The 18,819-nt window shown below is 39.8% G+C and overlaps 1 protein-coding gene across 6 annotated transcripts in view; it reads left to right on the top strand.

The window, feature by feature from the left end:
- The window catches only part of PLA2G4A (phospholipase A2 group IVA), a 118,406-nt gene that overhangs the window by 63,122 nt on the left and 36,465 nt on the right, over positions 1 to 18,819 (top strand). For all 6 annotated transcript variants that reach the window (XM_084526985.1, XM_084526987.1, XM_084526984.1 and 3 more), the window contains 3 exons: positions 10,642 to 10,790; positions 13,587 to 13,700; positions 16,742 to 16,779. In XM_084526985.1, coding sequence (XP_084383111.1) covers positions 10,642 to 10,790; positions 13,587 to 13,700; positions 16,742 to 16,779 — 301 coding nt within the window. The remainder of the gene's footprint in view (positions 1 to 10,641; positions 10,791 to 13,586; positions 13,701 to 16,741; positions 16,780 to 18,819) is intronic.

The raw sequence follows: 18,819 nt of genomic DNA, 5'->3' as shown, positions 1-18,819 counted from the left end.
TTTTGTGTTCAGTGTAGTTGATTCTTATATAATTGATGTTTGTTTTTGAATGTGTTATGAAGATACCACTCCATACTGCAAAGCCTTTCGTTACTTCCATGACAATACAAGAACCTGCAGAAAAAGATCAGAATCCAAAACTACAGCATGCTGGAAGAGAAATGCTTGAAAACAGTGATGGTTCTTACACTAGGACCCTGTTTCCAAAACTTGCTAATGTGGGGATGGATCTTCTATAGGATCTAGATGGATCTTCTAGAGGTAGCTCTTGGCTTGGCTAGCTCATGCTGCAGCAAGGAACAATATATGTCTCCTGCAAGTCAAGGAGATGTTCTTCCAGTGTGGTTGGTGTTGTTCCAGGCTGCCTTCTGCTTCTCCAAAGGAGATAAGGAGTTGTGGCATTTTGCAAGACAAATGGGTGTCTGTCCCCGCCTGCTGCACCTGCCTGGCCCTGGCACGAGGATCTAGTCAAGCAGCATGCATGGGAAGGGGAGGTGATGTCTGTGGTTTCATTTGCTGTTTGTTTCCTCCAAGTCAATAGGTTGGGGGAACTTACCCATGGGGTTGTGTTTACTTTGAGCCATAGGTCCTGGTGTTGAAGCTGGTTCATTTAAAGCCAGAGTCACATACTTGAGTGCAGTTCAGGCACACATATGCAGTGTTTTAAACCAAAAAGTTAGCCAAAAGGGAAGGAATTGGAGATTTGCTTGCTCGTAATAGATCAGGGATGCAACAGTTTCCATTACAACAGCTCATTTAGTACTAATCCAGCTGCTCACTTTATAACTTCTGGCAGGTTTCACACCCTAACTTAGCTACAATACTTGATTTAACTGTTGACATGTCATCAGATAATGCTCTTCCTACAAGGCCATGAAGCAGGACCTGAATTTTGCAAGGGAGCTCCAACAGGAAAACAAGCCAAACCCTTCCCCTTTGTCAGCCCAACAACCTGGAAAAAGTAGGTCAGAGTTGGCCAGTTTTCCAAGTCCTACAAGCTGCACATGCAGATCTTCACGTGGCCAGAAGCCCTAAGATGTGCTGCATACCTAGCAGGGCAAAGAAGTGCTGGAATTAGCTCACTGTGATGAGATACAAGAATTTCTGTTTGGACCCATGCTGCATTGATCTGTGTTCGAGTGGCCTGGATGGGCAGCAGAGTCCCAGGATGACCATGCTTTGTGGGCTTCAGCATTCCTTCTCGATCTGACTCTTTCCAACAGCCTTGTACCATCTCTTCCATCAGTCATGTTTTGTGGAGGTGTGCTCTACTGCCAACCATAGGAGCTGTCTGACTCCAGAGCCATGGGTAGGTATCTTCAGAAGACACGGGTATGCCCATCTTCAAAAAGGAGCACTACGAATAACAGCTGCTCATGAAATGTCTACTGCATATCTCAGCCAAACATCGATGCAACTGTAGGCTTGATTATGGTTTCATGGATACATGCTGTGGTTTTGCCCTGTTGTAGGCTGCTGCATCCAGAAGTAGTGCTGGGAGGTGCAAGCTTTATTGGAAACAGGCTTATGAGTTCCACAGTGAAACTGATGCAAAAAATGCTGCTCTTCCTACTCATAAAAATATCTTTTTGATGAAAAATTCTATCTCTGAACGCTTGCCATGTAGCTATTGAGGCAGGGACTGGATTTTGTAAAATATTAGTGAAAGCTTGTTTTCATCCTAGAGAAAGGCTTTTCTGGTACTCTGTTATGCTGCAGTGATAACATCAAAGCAGGCATGCGAGCTTAGACCAAGGACCCATCTTGCCTGATACTCTGGCTGTAGGACCTCCCTCTCCAAGCTGTGGCCATGTGCAGCCCCAAGAGAAGGGAGCTTGATGGTGACTGGAAATGGTTGTGTTTCATGTGCTGTCACATCAGCAGGCAGAACTTTGTGGTGGGGCTCTCTGTATCCCTCCCAGGAGCTGTGGACACTGCTGTTTCTGCAATTTGAGCCTTTCACCCCTTTTCTGTAAGGGGTCTCCCTCCTTTCTGTCTGTTTGTGCTCTGTAATAGTTTGATTTCTTCCTGCTTTCTTTTCTTTTCCCTCTCATCCCCTTTCTCAGGGAGGACTTTGAAGTTTTGTTAGGGTTGGGCTAATGCCTGATCCCAAGGGAGAACCAAGACGAACATTGGTCATAGTTGGATACCGAGCAAAAATAAGAACAGGATAAGTATGTGATGTTTTCTTCAGATCCTCTCGAAGCAATCATCTGTTCTCAGTAAGGGACTCCCTGAACTGGATGTGAGGGCTCCTAATTACATCAAAAGCAGAGTTTCTCTTGCATAAACTTCACTGGTTTTCCTTACATCCACATAAGTCTTCTCATCCACAGCTCCTTTGATCAGGAGTTCTGCAGGTTACTATGTACTGTGCAGAATAATCACTTTTTAAATTTGTGTTAAAACTGGGTTTTGTAAGTGTGACTTGGAGCTTCCCTTGGTTACTGTCTTGCATTTGTTGGACGTTAACTTGCCCACATATCTGTCTGTAGCAAAGGAGGTTCTCACAAATAACAAAAAGTGCTAATCTGTTGAAACACGAGGAATGTCTGCTGACTCAGTGCAAGGTTGTGCCATGCTTAGTAGGGCAGACTAGCTCACATGCACGACCATCCTTTTCCCTTTATGGGCCTGTTAATGTCGGTGTACATATGCTGTTCTGACCAAGTGCACAACCATCTGTTGCTCAGCGCTGCAAATGAAATGCCTGTGATAACCAACCTGAACAGCAGTGTTAGTGCAGAAACACTTTGCAGGTGTCACTTGATTTTAAAACCTCCCATGACTGCTCACAGCAGCAGTAGTGATGGTTCTCCTGGAACGTGGTGTTTAGGTAACCACCCTGAGCCTGTGTTTACCCACAGTTCTGGCTCATTTGCGCAGCTCCACGTTTGTGGAGGCTTCCTGACAGGCCCAGGGAAGAGCCTCTTCTCCCTGCAAGGCGTTGAGGCCAGGCCTCAGCAGCTTAGTACATCAAGCTCTAGGGCTGCTGGTAGAGGACCAAAACCTCTAAAGCCTCATAATACCAAATACAGATCTAGTATAAACTTGTTCTGTGGATTCAGGGATGTTCAGAAAATGTTGACAGTTTAAATTTACTTTAGCAGACTATGCCAGGCTAGGAGTAATCTATACTCCATCAGCGAACAAAAATCTGGAGTCAGAGTCACATTGTGGGTTTTGAGTAATTTACCAGGAATGTGACGATCTGCCTAAACCTACTCTAGACCAAATTATCGCTGCCTGGATCTGGCATTAACATGGACCTGCAGTCACAGGGGAGCTGGGCAGCAATGCTGCCTCCTCCTGCCTCTCCTGCTGCTGTCTGTATTGACAAAGTGAGATGATTCACAAATTTAACACTGTAAAACCTCTTAGGAGCTAAGCATTTCAACTGAAGAAGGCAAAAAAAAAAAAAAAAAAAAAAAAGCAACCCTTAGATTCTGTCAAATCACCAGAAAAATGCATTTTTCTCTGGATTATTGTAAGCTAATGTTTTAGTTGCTTTTCACTGCTGTCTCTCCACAAAGGGAGCTAGAGAATCCAGAGAAGGGATTTACTTTTTTTTTTTTTTTTTTTCCTCTTGGCTCTTTTACAGATTTGATATGAACCTGTTAAAGGGTTCATCTGACTTTTATTTTACTTTGTTTTGTTCAGGGCCTCATCAGCAAAACTGCCAGTGGCATCCCGCCTGCCAGTAAACTAGGTAGTAGTGCACTCCCAGAGCTGGGAGCTCAGTCCTTTCCGTCTTCTAAATTATGCCGGAGATGAAAAGCGCTGCAATGCAAGGCACTAATGATCTCTAATAAATGCATTACTCAATGACAGGATTTCTCACAGCAAAGCTGCTGTCTCAGGAGCAGTCTTGCCTCACTTGTAGTCACCTTCTGCTCATGAAATCGAGCCCTGCATTATCACCCTTGCCAAATCCCTCTGTAAGATGAGGGACAGAAATCTTGGCAGTCCTTATCATACCTTGAACGTGACAGCAAATAACCTATGGCCTTCAGCTTGTGACTCCTTACAGATAGACTATGGCTGTGTTTGAAAGCTTCCAAAATATCCACTCCAAATTAATGGGAAGCCTGAATGTAAATGTAGCAGTTAAACTGCATCAGTATCTATTGTGAACACTCTTTCAGAATTAAAATAACTGAAGTAAAATTCAGTGATGAGATGGACCACATATGGGCTTAAATAAATTTAGCCAATGTGCTTCACAAGTTATTTGTGTATTTCATTAGTTGCCTATGTATCAAGAGCTACAAAATCAACCAATCTGAAAAACTGAAATAGCTGAAACAGTCTTGTCTGATACCTGTGTTACAGACAGGGCTGGAGGCCACTGCCACTGGCTTAGGTGGCATGGGCTAAGCCACAGTCTTCTTGGAAAGTGGAAACTGAGAACAAACCAAGAAGATCAGAAGTCAGGCCTTGCTGCTTTTTGGGTCCTTCTGTTGGCTGCAGGAGGTGTTAAAGTGAAGGTTACCCAAGAGAGCCATGAGGTGCTTGGCTGCCTTGCAGCCCGACACAGCCAGATCTGCTGTGTTGCATTCCCAGGCTCCACCTCTCCAAGTAGGAGAAGAGCTTTTCGGTTTCCAAAATCACACCTCCAGCCTCCATTAAAGACAGTACCCGCTTACGTGTTGCCTGCGAGTTGGCAGGGAAGGTACACTGAGCAGTCCTCGCCCTGAGTGCCTGGTGGCTTGGTCAGACATTTTGCTGCCTCTTTCCACGGCAGTAGCACTGCTGGCTGCTGTGTAGGGCACCTTGTGGCTCTGGCTCCTTTTTCCATTCCTGCCTGCCTGAGAGTGAGGTATGTAATTAATTAATGGTGCCTCTGTTCTCTTGAACACGGGAGCCACCTTGTCAGACCTTGCCTTAGCCTGTCATTTCAGCTACTGTCAGCAAAGCAAGGGGAAGCCAAATCTAATGATACAAATGTTTGCAAATACATTGTTTGAGGAACACTATTTGGGACTTACTGATGTTGGACAGGTATTAATGAACACTGCTTGTAGTTCCCATTTTACTCTCTTTACACATAAAATTCACTATTTGAATAAAAAATTGGGTAATTATTTATAAGCACGCATTGAAACCTATGAAAAGATTTATGTAGCATGTGTCATGCTGGTTTACAGTGATCGATGCTAATGCATTTTCAGCCTGTTGAAAATGCCTTCAAGCACCTTGCTTAGGGTTTCTCTCAGGACCCAGCAGGTCTGATAGCTTCCATAAGGCAGTGGAAATGTGGCACATATTCCTCCTTGAGTCCCCTCCCCGAGCAGAACTGCTTGTGCCTAGGGCAGAGCTGGCGTTGGACTAGATGATCTTCAGAGGTCCCTTCCAACCTCGGCCATTCTGTGACTCTGTGAGGAGGGCAGTCCAGCAGTTCCCAGTAGGGGCCTCAGCTGAGCAGCACCAAAATTCGTGTTGTTAGTGCTTAAATCAAAACAACAAAGCAGCATGTGGCACAGGGAGAGTTATCTGTGTGGCTCTCAGTGTCACGAGAGGAAAGAATATCAGGCATTGGGAACGTAGATTGAATGGTACACTGATGGGGAAAGGCTCGAGGAGTTTGTGGTCATTCACGTCTAGTTTCATACCTCAAACCTCACTGTTTGTGTTTAAAGGAGAATGAGATACAAGGAAGTTAGAGCTCCCATGTTAATAAGGTTAATAAAGTTGTACTTCAGTATTGTAATCCAAAAAGCTGATGGAAGGTGGTAAAGGTGGTCTTCTGGGACCTAGTAATAATTTATGAACCGGATAGCACTTACTCTTAGAGGATGTTGGTTAACCAGGAGGCAAAAAACTCCAATAAACCAAACTAACATTCTTCTTTAAGGAAGTTCTGCAGTATGCTTGCTGGAATATTCCTGTAGGTGCATAGGTGTGGTAGCTGGAGATCATGGGTCCAAAAAACCTGGATCCAGATTTACTTTCTATAACAGTGATGCATATATTAACTGAAATTAATGTTAATTTAGTTTTATTTAATAATCCATTATGGTCGCTGGTATTCACAACATGCTCGTGGGAGAAAAAGACAGATTCTTTTGTGACAAATCAGATTTTGCAATACTTCAAGAGCTTTGCTTTTCTTTCAAGGCTTGATGGATATTAGATAAAGTTTAATGTATGGTTGAGGTGGGTTTATCCTTGGTGGTTGAGATTTGAACAACCTTAATATTGTTTCTCTGTTATGCTATTGAAATAATTGCAATTGGAATGACTGAAATATGTACAGTTAATTATATTAATTTGGGGGCCCGATGACAGTCATCCTACCAAATCAGTAACAAAAGATAAAATGGTTTCCACTCATAGAAAATTTTACAGGTTTCTTTAATAGATTGCTTTGAGCATTACTCATTTTTAATGTGAGAATGATTGATCCTAATTAGTGTCCATTGTGTGTTTCACTTATGATTCACAGTATAATTTAGAGATAGGATTCTATAGGAATTATATATGTAGAGATAGATGAAAAGTCATTAAATTGTTACTTCCTACCTCTCGGCCATTTGTTAAGCCAGCATGTTTAAAAATAACTTCATGCCGAGTCTGCTTTAGATCTTAGATATCTGTTTTCAACCCCTGGGAATTTGGCAGATGCTGTAAATCTTTCAGAAGGCTTATTATGATCAGTTTGTTAACTTCCTTTATAATTAGTCCAGCTCGAAGCTGATAATTGGAGGACCCTGTGTTAGTCTTATTGAAATCAACACCGAGACCAGTGTTGTGTAAAGGTAGGTTTTTAGCTACATGTATATGTCAGCTCATACTCTTCACATCTGTGCCATTACATAGGCAGCGCTTAGGCACTGTAGAAGAATGATATTTTAGTTGCATACACACAATGAGACACCATAAAGCGTTGAAGACTGCCAGGAAGGGAGGAATATGAAATCACACTCTACAGTCACTGTCTGGCAATAGTGCTTGTGTCCGTAGCTCTGTCATTTGCAAACCTTCCACGTACTTTACCTGCATTACAAAATTCAAATGCAGGGCAGATTGCTGGCCCACAAATTATAAAAGAGTCATGCAGGAATCTGTGTGCAAAGCATAGCCCTGCAGAGCTGTGTGGAAGTGCCATTTTCTGCAGAAGTAGCTTGAGGGAGAAGTACGATTGCTTACACGTTGCCTCTCTTGAGAAGTGTGTGGTTGGTCTTTCACATAGGTTTTCTTCCAAGTTTTGCTTTATTTTAATGAAGGAGCAAATCTGTGACAGTGCTGCCCCTACATATAGAATCTTCATTATCTTGTAGTGATTATACTTCTAAAGCATCAGCTTTTGACTCATAAGCTGTTTCATAAGGATGCTTTCTTTTTCCATCAAAATATAGATAATAGGAGTGATCAAGCTACTTCTCACTGATACTTTCGGATTCATTTTCTGAAAAACATACCTGGGAAATCAACTAGCAAAACCACATACAGGACTAAATAGATCTGTGCAAGAGGATATACACTTCATCTATTTTATCTGCATATGATAAAATGTTTTAAAACACATTAAGTGAATAATTTTGCATGACTTGCCAGTTTGCCAGTAGCTAGTTTTTGAGTGTCATCCCCAACTGATAACAAGGAATAAAATTTTGATTTACATAGCATAGCTTATAGCAATATCTTAATCAGAGCACACAGTCTTCCAGTATTTTTCCTCTTCAGCTGAAGAAGGAAGTTTGGAAAGAATAGATTTTCATTTTCTTAATTGAAAATAGCACAAAATAAACTTTAAAACATTAAAGGGCAGATGATTAACTCTTCGCCTTGGGTTAAAAAACATAATAAAGGCAGGGAGTGAGGGGGAGGCTTGGCAAGACAGAGTTACCAAGATATTTCTTTTATTTATTTTAGTGACTGATTTTCTAAGTTTAGTTGTTCTGTGCCTTGGGTTTAGTTTCTGTTTCAACACTCACTTGGAGTCTGTCTCATAGGAAGTTAGAAACGGCAGCTGTGTGCCAGCTGTGCCGTGGTTTGGTGTTTCCATGTGCTTTGGGATTTGGAAAGCAGGTAGCAAGCCATTTTGCTCTTTGTGTTTAAAAGAAAAATGCGAGTTTTGTAACTTAGATTTGATCCCCTAACCACATAAAAATGGAACGGAAAGAGCAGCATTGATGTTTTGCTCAGAACACTGCTTAGTGCCAGTATTTTTGTTAAAAAGCAAGTTTTTGGGGGCAAGTTCAGCCTCTTGGCACTGCGAGTCTGTAGTGTTTGTTGCCAAAATACTGCTCGATGCTTGGACTTAGCATATAAGATCTTGTCGCTGCTCATTTTGGTAGGTGTTTTGCTGTTTAGTTTCACAGGGCTTCGATTCCCTGCCTTCTGGAACAGTTTTGTGTAGTGATTCAAGGGAGCTAATGCATTCAGTAGGAGCTGGCAATTAAAAAATAAATTTTAAAAAATCTGTCAGTGGGAAAACAAAAAGATGTGAAAGGCACCTAGGGGTTGATCCCCCCTCTTCCTCTGACTTGAGGTAAGAGGCAAGCTAAGATCAATTCTTAGGAGCTAATGAAGATTGCCATTTAAAGGCTTTTCTCGCTGTTCCCCAACTTTCAGTAGCTGAGTGTTAGTTAACAGGTAGTGGTGTACCCTGCCAAGTGGTGGCAATTAGCTGAGACCCACAGGTATGGAGCACAGTGTAAAACTCCCTCAGAGTCTGTTTACATACAGATTTTTAGTTTCTTGAGTCTCCATTTTTGAACAGGTTTGCTTACTGTCCTTGAAGAACATCTAATTCACAGCATGACACTCAGATGTTACTCTGACTCTGCCACACTATTTGACCCACTTTTTGTGGAGGTTCAATGCTTCTGTTGGGTGGTGGCAACAGAAAGCATGTTGGGTCCAGCTGATGTTCCCCACTGGAAGTTTCGATTCCATTCTTCCCTGTTACACAAACAAAACCTCCTGAGTGTTTGCAAAAAGCATTATTTCAGTTTTGTGTTTTCTGAAATGAGATTGATACCCATTTGAAGGTATTGAGCTGTTTTTGTTTTGCTCTTTTCTTTCTCCTAGCTGAAGGACCCGGTGGTTCTGGGCTTCAGCACTCACTGATAATGTTTTATTGAAATTCTGGAGTTCCTAAACACATTTGGCTTTGTTGAAAGAAGTCTTCAGACTTCAAGTATGTACAAGGAGGGATGTTCAGACCTGTTTGACCTTGAGATGGGTTTCAATCACTTTCACAAAGACCTATTTAAAAGAAAAGGATTCTTATTTGTAGTGATTATTGCATTTTCTTGAAAGTGTTTCCCAAGAGTCAAGGGCAACCTTTGCAGAGAGGATACTGAAAAGATAATAGAATCATAGAATTGCTTAGGTTGGAAGAGACCATTAAGTCCATCAAGTGCAACTATTGATGTACATGTATGTGTTTTGCCATGTTACAGCAAATGGCTTTTAATGATCACAAAAATCTTGGAGATAACTTTCCATGCTCTCCTGTGCAGCAGTGTTGTAGAGTCTGGAACGGGCTTCATCAGACTGGCTCTTGGATTTGTAGGATAAGAAATTGTTGAAAAATCTACTTTCTATAAATATTTGATTGACAATGGTGAAATGGAGAAAAAAAGAAATTCCTTACTGTTACTGGATATGTGTTTGAAGTGAAATAAACTAATATGGACTTAGAAAAAATAAGTCAGAGAAATGTTGGTGCAGTTTCAAACACAGCCTATTTTATACTTTGGACCTTGCATTCAAAACTGATAGCATGAAGTTCCTATTTACACAGTGCTCTGTCTTTTAGAAGTTTAACTGAAATGTGAAAACACGATATAATCTCTTCTGGAAATACAATGCAGTGCTATACAAGGATTGCGACAACTGGAATTTCTCATTTAGGAATGAACTGTCATTCATAATAGAGATGTTGACACTGGTGATGGTTAAATCTCAGACAGAAAAGAATCTAATTTGATGGAAAAATCTCATTTGACAGAAGAAAATTACTAGCTTTAACTGTTTGGATTTGTCAGGCTGCCAACAATGCGTGCTTTGCTTTCAGGAAGAAATAGCCATCACTGAACATGTCAGGTGAATTTTTTCAAGGTGTATTTTTTCTCCTACTAGTAATTCTGATTAGGTACTGTTGGCGTATGTTACTATATTTTCAATCAGTGTTCTGCACAGTTATTTTTCAAATGCAGCATGTTCATAAAGTGTTGGTACTGTGGTGACCTCCACAAAACTGCAGGTGTAAGAGGCTCCAAAACTGTACTCCCAGTTACTCGCTTTCATTTTTAATTAAAGACTGTTTCTGTGGAATACTTCTTGGTGTGATAGAAGCCAAAGTAATTAAAGGCTAGAAAGAGAGGAAAGGATAAGAGCTTTTAAAAATAATTACCACTGCTTCATAGAGGTATACATGTTTCCAATAAAATTGAATTTATCTCGGTGTCCTGTTTGTTCAAGGTGCTCTCCTCTCTTAAACACATAATTTCTGTTTCTTTTGGCATATTGGTAATGCCACTGTATCATTTACGTCATTATATTCATAGATTTATATAGTTCCATTTAAATATATTCCTGTCATAGACCAAGAGATGATCTGTAGTTTAACATAACTGTTACAACCCAAACTTGAATTTTATCTAATGTTTGCATTGTTTTGCTGTGTAGTTGACACTCCAGACCCCTATGTGGAGCTCTTCATCCCCTCTGCCCCTGACTGCAGGAAGAGAACTAAACATTTCAATAATGACATCAATCCCGTGTGGAACGAGACTTTTGAGTTCATTCTGGACCCCAACCAAGAGAATGTTCTTGAGGTAAATCAAGTTACTGATCTGCATCTGTGAAAATGGAACTCGAACAATGTCTGGATGGTTAAAATAACAGTACCTTCTGTGTGTATGGCATCTGTTGTGTGAAGATTGAAGGGTTTGTTTTTTAATATTACAGGCTAGATTTTGTGTTTAGGCATGGTGCTCAGCAGGAAGTATTGTATGAATTCTTTTATTCAGGGAATAGTCTTGAGAGTCATTGTAAGATAGTTCTCTGAGTCATCCTTCAGAGTGCTCATGAGGGCTAGTGGCTTACTGTTCCTTGCATCAGCCATAAATTATTTTGTCTCTGCTTCCTTCACTGATTCAACTATTACAGACTGTGAATAGTTGGGGGTAAAGTCAAGTCTCTGCTCTTTCCCTGCTTCTCCCTCAGAAGGTAGAAAGCAGAATCATGGTTCTGCTTTCTCCTTGTGCCCATCCAGTGGTGTTTTGGGAACTCTTACACCATGTGCAGGCTTGTTCACCAAGCCACCATCTAATATCAATATGTTAAGCCTTTCAGGGTTGTGTACAATAAATGAGTGGTAAGTATAATTATTTTATCAGTGCGCATGGTAAGCATGTAAGTTTTACAGTGCTGTTAGCTTGGTTCTTCATAGGGTATGGCCCTAACATGCAAAGTCCTCTGACCCAAGCTTACAGGTTTTCCATCTAAATTAGTTGGATAGACAGGACAGAAGCCAGAGCCTGTGAAGCTAATAACTATAATCTCTTGAGACTAAACTGTTCAAGATTCTAAAACTGTGTTGTGTCTGCAGTAGTGCTCCCTGTCTTCCTTGGGTGAGGATCAGGATTTACTGTTTGGGCAGGAAGAATTGCATGCTCATTGCACTGGAGCATGAAGAACAATCATGCACATGTAACAACACTAGTTTTTGCAGAAAGGAGGTTATGCAAAATAGCTTCCAGTTTATCAGGTGCAAGAGTCACCTGAGTTGATTTGATCTGTTTTGGTCATAGACATGCAACCTGGCTAAGTGAAACTAGAGAAAAGGTTGAAATCTCTCACATAGTTACTGCTTTCTTATAATAATACAGGCAAACAGTTATCAGGACTTCTGCATTTTCTAGCATTGATTTATTCAGTCATTAGAAAGTATAGGATTTTATGAGCTGCCAGGTGGTTGATTTCCAGCATAGTGTGGCTGTAGTTTACTGCTAGGATTATGCAAGTCCCTATTTCCTGTAGCAGAACACAGTAAACTTCATTAGAGTTAGAATTTGGAAATGTATCTTTATAGTACCTAAAGAATGTTTTCTGAGACACATGCTAAAAAAATCATGAAAATTGCCTGCAAAGCTTCAGTGATACCATGTAATAATGGTTAATTTTGGACCTGTTTGATATATATCTGCATACATACATATATGCTGTTCATGGTAAATGTTCTCTTCACCATGAGAAATATATTCTCTAGGTTAAAGCCAGTATTTGTGTTCTGTCAGTGTTGTACACGCTTACAGTTCCTAGCAGAGCCTTTGGGGTCTTGTGGGGGGTACAGTGTCAGAATTCAAATCTGTGAAACTACCTAGGCTATCTTTTGAGTGCAGACTTTGCGATCCTCTCTACTTCTTGGATTATTTTAATCTAAATCTTTAACTATGTCCCAAGTGCAGTTTTTACTCTGTGAAGTGTAAGAAACTCTCCAAAATCCTCTTAAGAAGTTCTTGCTATTGCTATTTGTTTTATGTCAGCCCTCAGAGATTACAGCAAAGGGCATAAAGTTCTGTGAGAAAACAGAGAAATGTGGATACCATTAAAATAATGAGTTCTATACTAAAACACAGTTCCTCATCTCAATAGGTTGATTGTGGCATAGGATGAAAAAGATTCTTCTTAGCCAAGAAGAGGTCGAACCCAGATATAACAACTAGTCATTCAAGTGGTTGTGTCTTGATTCCATTTATTTTATGCAAAAGAAACATTCTAAGCTGAAAACACGATATTTTAGAAGAAACTATTTCACAAAGCAGAAAAAACTCATAAACCAAACGAGTTTGGAGAACTCATTTACTAGAAACCATGGAAATGGTAATTTGAAATTCTTTCTGAACATCTTGAGAACTTGAAAGGCTACCACTGAGATAAAAGACTGCCAGATGTAGACCAATGTGGGTTAGAGCAAATGCATTGAACAACATTCTGCTGTGTCTGCATGAGTGTTTGTATAGTACCACATTTTGAAAAGGCATGTGATTTGACATGGAGGATGAGAAGAGACTTGAAGATCTGGTTGGATACAGAGAAAAGCTTTGTGTAATTTGGAATGCTGTGTATTTTGCCAAATCATTGCTGTGAAATTCTTGGTCTGTGGATAGAAGGTTAGGACATATGGATTCCATCTTTGCTGAAAAGCTGCTGTATGTTTTTTGGCATATTGCATTTAAAATACTTAAAAGTTTCAATACATAAAAGTTTCTCTATGGAGAAGTTTTGCTAACTGGAAATTTGAAATAATTATGTATGTACTATATATAATTTGAAGTAATTACATCTGCTTAGTCAGGTGGTGATTTTTACTGACAGAAAGGTGCTCACATGAAAAATGCTTTGTAAATGATGCTGTCCTACTCTTGCCATTGAATGCCTTGAAAATGCCACCTACGCTATGCGTTAACTTATCCTGTTTTAAAATGATATCACTGGGTGTTGACTGGGTTGGGTTAGTCATATTAATTTCCCTGTCCCTTTTGTAAATTTTAATTTTAGGCATAGACTGTATGGAATTAATAAGAGATTTATCAGTGTAGAATTGAATGTCCTTGTATCTTTTCTAGGTTACTTTGATGGATGCCAACTATGTGATGGATGAGACTCTTGGCACATCCACATTTCCTATATCCTCTCTGAAACTGGGAGAGAAGAAGGAGGTCCAGTTAACTTTCAACAATGTGAGTGGCAACATTTGAAGCTTTACCTGTGTTGATGCAGCTTCAAATGTGATGGGAAGTTTTTAAACCTGAACTGAGACCACCTAAACTGCTGTGTAGATCTGGATAGTTTCAGTCCAGTATCAGGTGTCTGAATTTTAACTGTGCTGTGTTGTGGTTAAACAGAGCTTCTTCACAAATCACGGGAAACTTGCTGCTTATAAAGGCTGTGATGTTTCCTAAGGAATCTCACTGAGTGTGATATTACTCAGAGTTTTCCCTTAGTCACTTTGTTGAAGCATAAGAAAAACATTTAGCCTGCTCATGATACTGGTTGGAAGTACACGTTCCTAGATAAAAGGAAATCCAAGACTATTTCCAATTGCATCAGTATGCCTCATTAGTATTTGTGGCCATACTTTCTCAATATAGAACCAAATTTTGAATTCAGTAAAGGATTAGAATATATCATAGATGGGGTGATGGCAGCAGCATGCCAGTCAGGAAATAGCTAAATTAACTAAATGTGGAGGCTGGGGAGGGGTATCTCAGGCAAGGATGGTTCTCTGCAGGCCCTGTTCATTAAGTGCTGGCCATGGTTAAACACAAGGCTGACCCACTGGCACTATTTATCTCCTTACGCTCTTACTGAGAGAAGAATTAAGAAAATCGGCAGCACTGAATGCTTTCGTTTCTGAGAGGATCCTCTTTAAAAGCCTAGTTTCAAACTTTTGCTCTCTAGAAAAGTTTCTGCACCACTTAGTTCAATTTAGTTTAATGGTCTTTGTTAGTGAGAGAGGTTACATGGGTTTTGCTGTTCAGTATATTATCTCTACTACATATGCCTGTGGCTTCCAGAAAGCTAACAGGAATTAATTTATTAGCATACATTGCACTTATAATAAATGGCTGGTTGTAACACAGCCCTAGTTAGCATGTAATAATGCATTAGTGTGAATGCTGCTTAAAAAAAAAAAACAAAAAAAAAAAACAGCAAACAAACCCCGATTGGATTATTCTCTTTAAACTCGTATACAAAACAAATGGTGTCAATTTAACAAGGATGTGTCAATTTAACAAGGATTGCCTGTCTGCACGGAAACTCCTGGAAGTAGTTGTTAAGTCCGTGTGTAATTGAATTTGTTCTGCATGTATTGAAATATCATGACCTATTAGAGTAACATATGGGAGGCCGTTCTGAATGTAATTCAGCAGCTGTAATTATATTCCTCACATCTGCTCATCTTTATATATACCATACGATACATATAAATACCATATGCATTTCTCTTTGGGGCTGTGGTTTATTATATGAGCAGAGGTCGTGATTTGTGATTGCTCTGCTGTTTTGTATCACTGTGATACAACTTTAAAAGTATGTTTAGTTACAGCAAATAACTGCTTAAAGCCCATTTACTGGAAAAGGAGAGTTTTGTGCATAAAATATAGCATTTAACTAGGAAATGCCTTAGGAAATTTATAGGCAAATGGTAAAGGAACATCAAGTCAGGCTGAGCCCAGTGTAGACTATTTGCATGCACAACATGTACTCCAGAGATTTCCATGGCAGTCTGTATAAGGGAAAAAAAAAAAAAAGACATACACTTTCTGTATTGGAACATTTCACTGGAAGGGCTTATTTAATAGTGTGCACATACATTTTTTCAATGATTGGATCACTGCATGTTTTCTGAAGTGCTTTCTAAATTAGTAATATCAGGTGCTGGAATAATGTAATTGCTAATCTGCCTTTGAAGTGTTTCCGTAAATGACTCTTTGCTCTGTTTCTTCATGTTCACCCTTTATTTCTTTGCCTTTTCTTCCTCCCCCCCACACCTTGTTAATTAGCCACCTCATTACAGCACCCACTGTGGAAGGCACCAGGTGAGCACCAGGTTTTACCTGGGCAGGTATGCAGGAGGGGGGAGGCCACAGGGAGCTTTGCAATTTCCTCTCAGTAGCTACTCTGTACAAGGGTGAAGCAAATGTGCAGAGCAAGGAGCTGGCCCAGTTCTAACCCTGTTCCTGGTGAGCACACAACAGAGAGGAGGAGAATGATTCCTTCATAGCTTGAGGTGGAGCAAAAGAATATGCCGTGTGAGTGTTACACACCTCCAAGGCTGGACCGATGTGTCAGTGGCCATTCCCTGTGAGAGAGCTGGGGACATGAAGATGCTTGCCTATTCTTAGTTCCAGCAGCCCTGTGCTTTTGGGTTTTGCCTAGCAAGTGTAATTGGTGCTTTAGTCATCGTTTTTAGCCTTTTGTGTGCTAGGAACCCCTTTAAGTGCTCTATGAATGAGGCAGAGGAGACCATTCTGTAGCTTATGGGCCAGGTAGACGCATTTAACCTGCAAGAGTGCTCTGAAATTCCCACCTCTTGCCACACAAATATTTTTTGTGCATGCAGCTATTCAGCTAGTTATCACCAGAGCTGTTAGATGTGCTAAAAAACAGTCAAATTGTTCCTTTTAGTATTGACAATGAACTAGCATTTTGTTGGACTTACTTTTCTGAAGAGGCAGGAGAATTCTTACTTTGTTTTGTTCTTTTTAACATATTGCCTAGCAGATGCTTAATGGAAGTGAAAGCATTCTGTAGTGACATTCATTAATTTACTTGCATCTTTCAGAAATTGTAATCAATCACTCTTCTTGATTGATAATTTAGACTTATTTGACTATGGAAAGACATTGGGTAGCTCACATGGAGCACAGAGCAGTCATTCTCTTGCAGGTTTCAGATGCCATTTGAGCATGAAATTTGCCCAGGGAACTGGGAAGCAAGGACCAGATGAACTGTAGCTGGCAATAGAAACAAAGGATCTTAAGTGTGTGAAGACAATTATATCCCTTCAGACTGAAGATGAGTAATTGTCATAAAGTGGTATATTTTGAAATCATACTGTGTGATTTTAAAAAGAAAAAAAAAAAGTTACATTTCAAAGAAACTCACAATTTTAAAAACACCTTGACAGTAGTATTTTTATATTCCAGGTGTGTTAATGTTGTGTTTTTTTTTCCTCTGTAAGAGATGTGACCAGATTTGAATCTCTTTTGTGTAGGTCACAGAAATGACTTTGGAGTTGTCTCTTGAAGTGTGGTAAGTATTTCATATCAAAAAAAAAAAAAGATAACTGGAAAACATAATAGCAGCAAAGACATTTTTAATTTTATTCTGTTATAATTTTCTTGAAAACATCATGTAGAGATTCCTGGTTTTAACACTGAAATACCAAGCAGTTCACAAAGCAATTGTATCATTGACTTGACATTACTTGTATGAATACTTTTCCCCTTTGCAAATGCTTGTAGGATCCAGGCTATTGTATATGAATTTCTCATCATGGCTTATGTTAAGTACTTTCCTTTTTAAGGGCTCTTAGACATAAGCTTCAGCTATTACCCTCATTATTTTACCTTCTTTAGTAACTTTGCATCTCATGTTAGCTTTCACCATATATGAATACTCATTACAAAGCCTCCCTGAAATGTGTTGATACCATGCAGTATTAATACCAGGTTAATAAAAAAAAGTGTTAATACCATGCAGTACTGAAGTCAAAGGTGAAGATCTCAGTAGGAGCAGGATTTCCGTTAAAGCTATGCGGATGCCTACATTTTTAAAAAATATTTTTAATTTTGTTTCTTTCTCTAGATGCCTTTCTCCTTTCTCAGCCTGTCTAGGTGAAAGACCAAAAATTGTCTTGAGGCGTAATCAGAAAAATACCTTTTAAGTCTAAAAATGAGTTACTGAACACAAGGCATTTAAAGAGTCCTTTTATTTTGGCAGGAACTATAAATAGCAGTGCTGAGCACTGTAACTATAAATGTAATGACTCTGGAGGCTGAGAGACATCCCCCAGGGATAATTTTTGCTCATCATTTTATTCTTTTAGAGATGATATGTGTGTGGTCCTCAAAGACCACCCCTAAAACTTTGAGGGCTTGTACATTATAGATATTTCATGTCTCAGACGAGGTGAATGTAAGGTGGCTATGTGTTGCTGCTATATAGGCAGTAGGCATTGAAGCGGTAAAACAAAAGCATCCGATCAAGTTCAACTCTGCTGTTCTCTGATGGGCATGTGGATTTTGGATTCTTGTATGGATTTCTAGTTCATGGTGTCATATATACGTCCATGGAACATTGCCTCTAGACAGTCTTTTTTCCTCTTTTTTCTTAATTACCAGTATTTTATTACATAATAGTTTTTAAGATAAATCTAAGGAGTCATTGTGTGTGACTAGATAGATCCAATTCATTATTATGTGTTTTTCATAAAGGATTTGTGAAAGTGCTATCAAAAGTGTAACGAATGTGTCAAAGTATCCACAACATTTTTCAGCACATTTTTACAAAAATGGGAGTTTCAGTGAGGCAGATACCAGGAAGAATCCGTGTGCTCCTCACTGCTATCTCAGCAAATCGCTGAGTGCAAGTATCTGTTGCTCACACACACGCGGTTATGTGGGAGGGCTCCTGCTGAATTCAGCGGTGCACATCCACAAAAGGAGTGTTCAGCATGCGATAGCTTCTGGGCTGGCAATATTGAGGCTTTTTCTGAAGACCTTTTGCTAAAAACCAAGGTCTGTCAAACTCTGAGCCTGGAAGTATTGTAGTTCAAACCCTTGGAATGAGACTGGGTGAGTTAACCGGTCCGAAGGAGGAGACTGCTTGAATTGTTTGTCCTACCTTATCTGAAATGAGAAGTGGGAGCCGAAGTTGTAGCTATTATTTAAGTACAGGATTGAGGTCTTTACACAGCCCTATTTGCAATTCTGATTGCAAAAGGCAGGGAAAAAGCTGAAGAAAAGAGGCTTCGTTTCTCCAGTTGGCAGTCAGGACAGTTCCTGCTAAAAGCCAAACACTTATTAATTGTAAGGCTGAATGGATAAAGCATCAAAATTGGCCTTTCCTCCCTAAATATGTACCTTTTACTTAAGAGTAAATGTTAGTAGGTGTGTATGAACGTTGTTCATTGCAGTTCTTTTTACAATGGATAAGCAGAAAATTCAAATTTCTAAGCCGAAAATTTAACACTGGAATACCAAGCAATTGTATCATTGACTTAACAACTTTACTTGTATGAATAGTTTTCCCCTTTCCAAATGCTTGTAGGGTCAAGGCTATTGTATATGA

The sequence above is a fragment of the Aythya ferina genome (assembly GCF_964211825.1).
Source record: "Aythya ferina genome assembly, chromosome: 8".
In the NCBI taxonomy this organism is placed as follows: Eukaryota; Metazoa; Chordata; class Aves; order Anseriformes; family Anatidae; genus Aythya; species Aythya ferina.
This window is presented reverse-complemented; position numbering and strand designations above follow the sequence as displayed.